The 9435-nt window shown below is 65.0% G+C and overlaps 1 protein-coding gene across 1 annotated transcript; it reads left to right on the top strand.

The window, feature by feature from the left end:
• The first annotated feature begins 374 nt into the window (after positions 1-374).
• Positions 375-8451, top strand: MPV17 (mitochondrial inner membrane protein MPV17). Its single transcript, XM_030554350.1, is given in 7 exon segments — positions 375-491; positions 1016-1038; positions 1040-1106; positions 1824-1919; positions 6084-6116; positions 6603-6655; positions 8241-8451. Coding segments are annotated over 7 exon segments (459 nt in total). The 3' UTR covers positions 8311-8451.
• The last annotated feature ends 984 nt before the right edge of the window (positions 8452-9435 follow it).

The raw sequence follows: 9435 nt of genomic DNA, 5'->3' as shown, positions 1-9435 counted from the left end.
GGCTGGAGGGGTTAGTCGGGAGCTGGCTGAGGACAGGATGAGTCAGACTGGGGGTCTGGCTCACTGCCCCCCAAAGAACCCCGAGGGTCCGGTTTGCTGTACCTACAACTCTGTTAGACCCTGTTCCTGCATCGAATAAACTTCTGTGTTCGGCTGGCTAGACTCACGTCTGACTGCAAAGTGGGGGTGCAGGACCCTGTGGCTTCCCCAGGACCCCGGGGGCAGAGGATGCTGAACACTCCAGGAGAGACCCAGGAGGTGAAGCCGTGTGCTTCTTGCCCTGAACAAGTCTGCTCCAAGGAGAGGAGGCCCCAAAGTCTGCCTGGCTTGGTGGGAGCAGTTCCAGAGCATCGCCTGGGGACTCCGTGACACACATGTTCTGTGATGATAAGTGGTCGGCACAAAGGGTCAAAGAGGGCTACCAGAAAAAGAAAGGTGAGCACACAGTTTTAAACCAGTCCTCACACTTCACTGGATGCTCCAGGCTTCCTGTAAGCCTGGGACCAGTCTCTTCAGTTAAGTCTTTGTCTGCTCAGCATTCTTGTTGCTTCCAGTTAGGCGGAGGAGAAAGGCCAAGGCACATCCCACTGTCCCTTATTTGATCCCTCATTCTGTGTGCCTGGAAAACACGAGCCCAGATGTGTCCTGGTGGGCTTTGCGGAGTCACCAGTTGAGCATCCCCCACTGGGTGATGCTTGGGCAGCCCTCTTACAGCATTGTAAATCCCTTGCTGATCAGTGGGTGTTTGACACCTTCCGGAGTGGGGAACCTCTCGTGTTGTCACTAGCAAACTTACAGCGTAGCTCAGTAACAACCATGCAGCAAATCTCATCACTTCACACCCACCAGCGACAGATGTATTTGGACAGAGCAGTGGTTTCAGCAGATCATGACCTTTCCTCTGATACCTTTCATGGCCTGCTTTGTGTGAAATACAGTTCTATGACGAGGATGAATATGGGGGTTCCAGGTGCTGCTTTGAGGTACAGAGTGCCAGACTCCCTTTCTCCTGCAGGGCCCTGTGGTGGGAGGCTGGTACCATCCTGGATCGTCTTATCCCAGGAAACACCAAGATGGTGGCATTGAAGAAGATGACGCTGGATCAGGTCTGTAAAGGAAGCGTTTCTGGGGGAGGACTGAGGGGAGTGAGTGCGCAGGAGGGCACATGAGGTTGGGGTTGGGGGGAGGTGAGGGCCCAAGAGGGAATTGGGGTGGAGCTGAGAAGGTGGTTGCCCAGGAGGTGGTGAGGGATGGGCTGCAGGAGATGGTGCCCGTGGGGGGGGGTACATCTGTGCCCTTACAGCCATGTGCATTTGCACCTGCATTTCCTGGACTGGGGCCTGCCTGCGCTCCAGGCCATGTAGCACACGCCCAGGATCCAGCACTGCCTGGGGCTTCCCTCCGCCAGGCTCCCGTGCCCACGCCGGTGCCAGCCGAAGGAAGGTGTCTCCCAGGCTGTACACCCCCTGCTAACCCTGGCCGTTGGCTGCCCCTTGGACAATGGGTCCCAGCATGCATTGTCCATGCTCAGACAGCCCCACCTGCATTGCACACTGGGGTGGGGTCTCCTGGGGAAGTTCTGCAGCAGAGATGGGGGCAGGCTGGGCTGGAGCCCTGCAAGGAGCTGCATTTGGGCAAAGGGGTGCAGCCCCTCACCTCCTGCCCCCCCGAGCTTGGGACAGAGCCCCCCGGCCCCTGTGCCCACGGCCTGGCCAGGCTGAGCCACAGGTTCTCAGCAGGGCCAAGTTATGGAGTGGGTCCAGCCTAGGTGCACAGAGCTGGCCGGGGGGGCTGCTGGGCACTCACTGCTGGCTCCCTTTCAGGGTGGGTTTGCACCTTGCTTCCTGGGCTGTTTCTTGGCCATCGCCGGGGCACTCAACGGCCTGTCCGCCGAGGAGAACTGGGCCAAGATCCGACGGGTGAGTCCCGCGCTGTGCCGGGGGCAATACAGCCCCTGGGAACTGCAGCTGTGCTTGCCACTTCCTGTCCCAAGCTGCGGGGTGCTGCCTGGCAGGAGGCCTGGGGGAGTCGCTGGGGGCGGGGGGAACAGGGAGAGGGGGCATTACTGGGGGTGCCCAGCAGGAGCCCTGGGGGAGTTGCTGGGGAACAGGGGAGGGAGCGTTACTGGAGCCCCGTGATGGGAGCCCTAGGGAAGTCGCTGGGGGGGGAGGGGGCGTTACTGGAGCCCCTGGGGGAGTTGCTGGAGGGTGGTGGGAGCAGGGGCAGGGCGTGTTACTGGGGGTGCCTGGCAGGAGCCCTGGCTGAGTTGCTGGGGGAGCAGGGGGGGGGAGTGTTACTGGAGCCCTGGCGGGAGCCCCAAGGGAGTTGCGGGGGGGGGGGGGGGAGGGGGTGTTACTTGAGCCCCTGGCGGGAGCCCCGAGGGAGTTGCTGGGGGGAGGGGAGAGGGAAGGGGGTGTTACTGGAGCCCCTGGCGGGAGCCCCAAGGGAGTTGCGGGGGGGGAGGGGGGAGGGGTGTTACTGGAGCCCCTGGCGGGAGCCCCAAGGGAGTTGCTGGGGGGCAGGGGAAGGGGGGAGGGAGCGTTACTGGAGCCCCTGGCGGGAGCCCCGAGGGAGTTGCTGGGGGGGGGGAGAGGGAAGGGGGCATTACTGGAGCCCCTGGCGGGAGCCCCGAGGGAGTTGCTGGGGGCAGGGGGAATGGGGCAGGGGGTGTTACTGGAGCCCCTGTGGGAGCCCCGAGGGAGTTGCTGTGGGGCAGGGGGAAGGGGGGAAGGGGGCGTTACTGGAGCCCTGGCTGAGTTGCTGGGGGCAGGGGAAGGGGGGAGGGGGCGTTACTGGAGCCCCTGGTGGGAGCCCCGAGGGAGTTGCTGGGGGCAGGGGAATGGGGGCAGGGGGCGTTACTGGAGCCCCTGGTGGGAGCCCCGAGGGAGTTGCTGGGGGGCAGGGGGAAGGGGGCGTTACTGGAGCCCCTGGTGGGAGCCCTGGCTGAGTTGCTGGGGAGCAGGGGGGAGGAGGTGTTACTGGAGGGGCCCAGCAGGATCCCCATGATCCTCTGCCCTGGCTATCACAGACCCCGGGAGTCTGCCAGGTCCTCAGGAGGGGGTGGGCTGGGGCCCGGGGGCCGTAGATAGGCAGTGCCCTGGAGCCCAGCTGTGCCACCCTCCTGCTCTGACCCTGCTCCCCAAGGTCCAGCCGGAGTCGGGGTCTCCAGTGGGGGAGGCTGTCACGGGGAAGCTGAGGCAGGGTGGGCTGAGCCGGGTTGGGGAGGAGCAGCCCACACGGGATGTGTCTCTGTCTCCCTGGTGCTGGGGCGCGACGCTTCGGGCTCTGGCTCCTGGCAAGGTGCCAAGAGGGCCCATGTGGCACCAGGGTGCCGGGGCCCTGTCTGCTGGGGGGGGGGGGGACCTGTCTGCGTTGGCAGCTCCCTAAAGTCGTTAACAGGTGGCTCGTCTACACCAAGGTCTGAGACCAACGCAAGCGGCTGAGTCAGCAAGTGCCGAGTGAATCACCCGGCGAGCCGGTGCCCCAGCCCTCCCCCGGTGCCCTGTGCCGCTCCCCGGCTGTGAGTCAGTGCGCTCCCCGGCTCTGGCACCCGCGCAGCCCAGTCCCCGCCGTGAGTCACCACAGCTGGGAGCGGGGCCAGCCAGGCCGGGGAGGGGCTGCTCCCCCAGCTTGGCAGCACGCGCCGGCTCTCGGCTGAGCCAAGGGGGGCAGCTTGGACCCCTCTGCAGTGAGTCCTGAGGGGACACGGAGACTCTGCCCCGGCTGCTTCCTCCTTCAGGAGCAAATGCTTCTTGCTGCTCCAGGGGCACCAGGCCGCGTGCCTGCTGCTTGCCCTGGGTCCCAGGCACAGAGCCCCGTCCCTCCTCTGCAGGCGATGGGGGCTGCTGAGTGAGGCCTGGAGAGAGCCAAGCTCTGGGGGGGGGACCTCCTCTCGCCCCCTCAGTACTCCCAGGCTGGGCTCTGAGCCTGCAGCCCCTGCTCCTGCTGCCTGGCACATTCCCCCAGCCGCTGCCTGCCCTGTGCCCAGTGCTGTGCGAGTGCCTGGGTGCAGAGTGGGCTTGGCCAGGGGGATCCATCCCTAAACTGCCTCCCTTGCCCCAGGGATCAACCTGTCCTTGCCCCTCACTGACGCCGTGCTGTGCCCCACGTGACAAAGTGGGGATGTTCTTAATGTCGTGGACTCGCAGGCCTGCATGCTCTCAGCTCCCCACGGTTTCCAGGAAGAACTCCTAGTGTGCCAGCCCTTCTCTGGGTCACCGCCTCTCTCCCAGGGTCAAGCTGCAGACTCCTCTGCCCCGAGACTGCTCACTGCAGTCCCCAGGGGGACCCCGTTACTGCAACCGTCCTACTCGCTGGTCATACACTCCCAGGGGTTAAGCGTAGCTCCTCCGCCCCCCGAAACCGCCCCTCTCTGAACCTTCAGCACGCCTGGTCCTCATTAATACCCCTTCGTTTTACTGCTCCCCAGTCATTTACTGCAAGCAGTGCCATCCATGGGGTGCAGTACATCCCACCACTGCCACCAGGTGTCATGGAGTCTCGAGTCCATGACAGCATTAAGAACGTCCCCACTTGGTCACACCCCACAGCACCCCGGCTCGGTGGGAACATGTAGAGGTCTGGCCTTTGGTAGCCATGGGCCAGGGCAAGCTTTCCCATGTGTGTCAGGGAGCTGGCAGGCCCCCTGGCTGGCATGGCCATAACTGCTCCCTGGATGGGCTCCGCATGGGCACCAGCCTTGGCTGCTGGCCTGGCAGGGCTGAGCCGATGTGCCCAGCTGGGGCACAGCCGGATGCTGGCTAGCGCTGGGCGGGTGCCTGGTGTGAACACACTGGGGGATCCACTCCGGAGCCGGCGTGGGGCCACGCGAGGGGCAGGGGTGGGGGCTGGGAGGCTGATCCGCGCCCGCCGGCCGGGCTGTAAATAGCCTGACAAAAATCACTCCAAGCCCAGCCAGAAAAGCGACAGCGGAACGTCCTTCCCCACCCAGGCTGACAGCAGCAGCTTCCAGCTCCACGGCCATTGCTTCTCCTTCAGCCCGCGCCAAAGGTCGCCCCAGAGCACATGGGCACCGGGCCAGGGGAGTGGGGCTTGCCCAGCCTGTGTGCCTGGGCCTGGGGAGTGGGGCGTGCCCAGGCCAGGGGAGTGGGGTGGCCCAGCCCGTGTGCCCAGCCCAGGGGAGTGGGGTGTGCCCAGGCCAGGGGATGAGCGTGCCCAGCCCACGTGCCAGGGCCAAGGGAGTGGGCATGCCTAGCCCATGTGCCCGGGCCAGGGGAATGGGGCGTGCCCAGCCCGCATGCCCAGGCCAGGGGAGTGGGGTGTGCCCAGCCCATGTGCCTGGGCCAGGGGAGTGGGGTGTGCCCAGCCCACGTGCCAGGGCCAGGGGAGTGGGGCGTGCCCAGCCCATGTGCCCGGGCCAGGGGAGTGGGGCATGCCCAGCCCGCGTGCCAGGGCCAGGGGAGTGGGGCGTGCCCAGCCCATGTGCCCATGCCAGGAGAGTGGGGCGTGCCCAGCCCATGTGGCCAGGCCAGGGGAGTGACCGTGCCCAGCCCGCGTGCCAGGGCCAGGGGTAGGGCGTGCCCAGCCCATGTGCCCAGGCCAGGAGAGTGGGGCGTGCCCATCCCATGTGCCCGGGCCAGGGGAGTGGGCGTGCCCAGCCCGCATGCCCAGGCCAGGGGAGTGGGGCGTGCCCAGCCCATGTGCCCAGGCCAGGGGAGTGGGGCATGCCCAGCCCGCGTGCCAGGGCCAGGGGAGTGGGGTGTGCCCAGCCCATGTGCCCAGGCCAGGAGAGTGGGGCGTGCCCAGCCCATGTGGCCAGGCCAGGGGAGTGGCCGTGCCCAGCCTGCGTGCCAGGGCCAGGGGAGTGGGCGTGCCCAGCCCGCGTGCCCTGGCCAGGGGAGTGGGTGTGCCTAGCCCGCGTGCCAGGGCCAAGGGAATGGCCGTGCCCAGCCCATGTGCCCGGGCCAGGGGAGTGGGTGTGCCCAGCCCATGTGCCCGGGCCAGGGGAGTGGGCGTGCCTAGCCCGCGTGCCAGGGCCAAGGGAGTGGCCGTGCCCAGCCCACGTTCCCTGATGGCTGCCTGGGCCGGCCTTGCGAATAACTGCCCTTGTTCACTCCCCACAGGATTACCTGGATGCGCTGCTCACCAACTATTACGTAAGTGCAGATGCTGCACCAGCGGCACAAGGCGGTTCCCCAGGGCCGGCCCTGCAGGCTGGGGCCTTCCCCCGCCCCGCACCCACACTTGGCTAATGAGCTGGCAGAGCATCTCCTCCTGGGGCCCATCCCACTGTCTGCATGGCCATGCCCCACACCAGGGCCTTGCCAACCGGCCGGCCAGCCAGCGCTCCTGCCCCACGGAACTGACCAGGTGGCCCCTGTCTCCTGTGGGGCCAGGGGGCTGGGGCTGCCCAGGGCTCCCCCTCCCCCATTACATATTTACCCACCAGGAATTTGGTGAATTTCACTTAACCAAGTATCCCAACCCCAGTGGGTGCTCCCAGTGCCGGGTGTGCGGGCTGGGAAGTGTGCTGGGGGGAGGGGCTGAGGGTGGGCATGCAGCTGGCAGCCCTGCTGCAGGGTCCCCATCAGCATGTGCCTAAGTGCACCCCCCGTCCCCCCGCCCTGTCTTCTCTCTTTCAGCTCTGGCCAGCTGTGCAGATTGCCAACTTCTACTTCATCCCCCTGAACCACAGGTCAGGCCCCCGCCCTGCCTCCGCCTGTCCCCCACCCCCTTGGGTGCCCCAGAGCCTGCCCCCTGCCTGTGCCATTGCTCCCGTCTGCACCCAAAATCCCTGCCCCTACCTGCCCTGCTCCCTCTCTGCCCCACCTGCCCTGGTTCTCCCACCCCCCCTGCCCCCTGCCCCCTGGGGTGCCCCAGCGCCCCCCCACCCTGCCCCTTGCCTGTGCTATGGCTCCCATCTGCACCCAACATCCCTGCCCCTACCACCTGTGCTCCCTCCCTGCCCTCACCTGCCCTGGTTCCCCCACCCCCACCTGCCCTCTGGGGTGCCCCAGCACCCCCCGCCTTGCCCCCTGCCTGTGCCGTGGCTCCCTTCCACCCCCCGTCCACCCCCACTTGCCCCAGCCCAGGGAGGCTATGTGCTAGGGGACAGCGGGGCCGGGACACAGAGTGGGGTGTGCAGCTTGGGGTTTCCTCCGCTGGGGTGACAGCTGCTGCCCTGGGAGAAAGGGGCCTGGCCAGGAGCCTCCAGCTAGCCCCGGCCCCTCGCTGTCTCCCCCGGAGTGCAGGGCCCAGCTCCACCCCAGGCTAATGGGAGCTGCAAGGCAGCCTGGCCTGGGGGCTGCCGCAGAGCCTCACCCGGCAGCTGCCCCATGTGTGTGTCAGGCCCAGCCTGTCACTGACCAGGCTCCCGCCTCTAGGATCTGGGGGTCATAGTGGACCACAAACTAAATATGAGTCAACAGTGTGATGCTGTTGCAAAAAAAGCAAACATGATTCTGGGATACATTAACAGGTGTGTTGTAAACAAGACACGAGAAGTCATTCTTCCGCTTTACTCTGCGCTGGTTAGGCCTCAACTGGAGTATTGTGTCCAGTTCTGGGCACCGCATTTCAAGAAAGATGTGGAGAAATTGGAGAGGGTCCAGAGAAGAGCAACGAGAATGATTAAAGGTCTTGAGAACATGACCTATGAAGGAAGGCTGAAGGAATTGGGTTTGTTTAGTTTGGATAAGAGAAGACTGAGAGGGGACATGATAGCAGGTTTCAGGTATCTAAAAGGGTGTCATCAGGAGGAGGGAGAAAACTTGTTCACCTTAGCCTCCAATGGTAGAACAAGAAGCAATGGGCTTAAACTGCAGCAAGGGAGATTTAGGTTGGACATTAGGAAAAGTTCCTAACTGTCAGGGTAGTTAACACTGGAATAAATTGCCTAGGAGGTTGTGGAATCTCCATCTCTGGAGATATTTAAGGGTAGGTTAGATAAATGTCTATCCAGGATGGTTGAGACCAGTTGTCCCCAACCTTTTTTGTCTGGCGGGTACCAGACGCCGAGCCACGGGGGACCGTGGCGGCAGATGAGCATCTGCCAAAATGCCGCCAACGAGCAACGTCATCCAGAGGCGTCACCGCTGAAATTCAGCAGCATTTTGGCGGATGCTCATCTGCCGGCCAGTACATGGGCACCATGGCACCCACAGGCACCGCCTTGGGGACCCCTGGTCTAGACAGAATTTGGTCCTGCCATGAGGGCAGGGGACTGGACTCGACCTCTCGAGGTCCCTTCTAGCCCTATAACCTGTGAATCTCTGTCCCAGGCTGGCTGTCGTGCAGGTGGTGGCTGTCGTCTGGAATTCCTACCTGTCCTGGAAGGCGAACCAGCTGTGAAGCCATGGGGCCGGCTCCCCTCCCATCCCCCCACCCAACCCGGTCTCCCCCAGCCTTCTGCCTGGCCTGCCGCACCCACGCCACACCCTCCTCTATGACTGCCCTAGCAAATGGCTCTGGGGCCGGCCCCCCACCACTTTCCCCCCCCCCGCTGCAGGGCCCCCCTCATGCCACACCCTCCTCTGCGACTGCCATAGTGAATGGTTGGGCCAGCGCCCCCTTCCTGTGCCCCCCACCCAGCCACAGGCCCCCACACACCGCACCCTCCTCTGCGACTGCCATAGCGAATGGTTGTGGGCCAGCCCCCATCCTCTTCCTTCCCATGCCACACCCTCCTATGCGGCTGTCAGAACAAATGGCTGTGGGACTGGTCCCCCTCCCCTTTCCCCCCATCCAGCTGCAGGGCCCCCCCATGCCACACCCTCTGTGACTGCCATAGCGAATGGCTGTGGGGACGGCCCCCCCTTCCTGTGCCCCCCCACCCAGTTGCAGGGGCCCCCCCCATGCCACACCCTCCTCTGCGACTGTCATAGCGAATGGCTGTGGGGCTGGTCCCCCTCCCCTTTCCCCTCATCCAGCTGCAGGACCCTCCATACCACCCCCTCTGCGACTGCCATAGCGAATGGCTGTGGGGCCGGCCCAGCAGTGGCTCTTGTGGGCTCTCCAGGGGGCCACATCACACAGCAACTCTCAGACTGGGCCCCTGGGCAGCCTCAGCAAAGAAAGCGCTGGCACGTGGTGCTGGGGGTCTGAGCTGTGCCCCACGGCTGTCCCCAGCACGGGGAGATTGATTCCTGCCCCACGGCTGTCCCCAGATGACTGAGCTGCACCCCATGGCAGTCCCTGGCACTGGGGTAGACCGAGCCGTGCCCCAGCGATGCCCGCTGTGCTGAGGGTGATCACGCCACGCCCCTGGCTGGAGAGCCCCTGCCCCGACGGGCCCTCGGAGCCGTCGTCCATGGAGCCCAGGCAAGGAACTGGAGAAATAAGCTCAGTGACTGGCCTTGCCGTTGCCCTACTGTTGGGGTGGGTTGGGGCCATCCTGGGACTCCAGGGGCTGGGACAGGGTCTGCAGGAGCCGAGGGCAGCCGGCAGGGGCTGCTCCCAGGAAGCAGGCTCGGCACC

The sequence above is a fragment of the Gopherus evgoodei genome, chromosome 3 (assembly GCF_007399415.2).
Source record: "Gopherus evgoodei ecotype Sinaloan lineage chromosome 3, rGopEvg1_v1.p, whole genome shotgun sequence".
Classification (NCBI taxonomy): Eukaryota; Metazoa; Chordata; order Testudines; family Testudinidae; genus Gopherus; species Gopherus evgoodei.
Note: the sequence above shows the minus strand (reverse complement) of the source record. Positions and strands in the feature narration are given on the sequence as shown.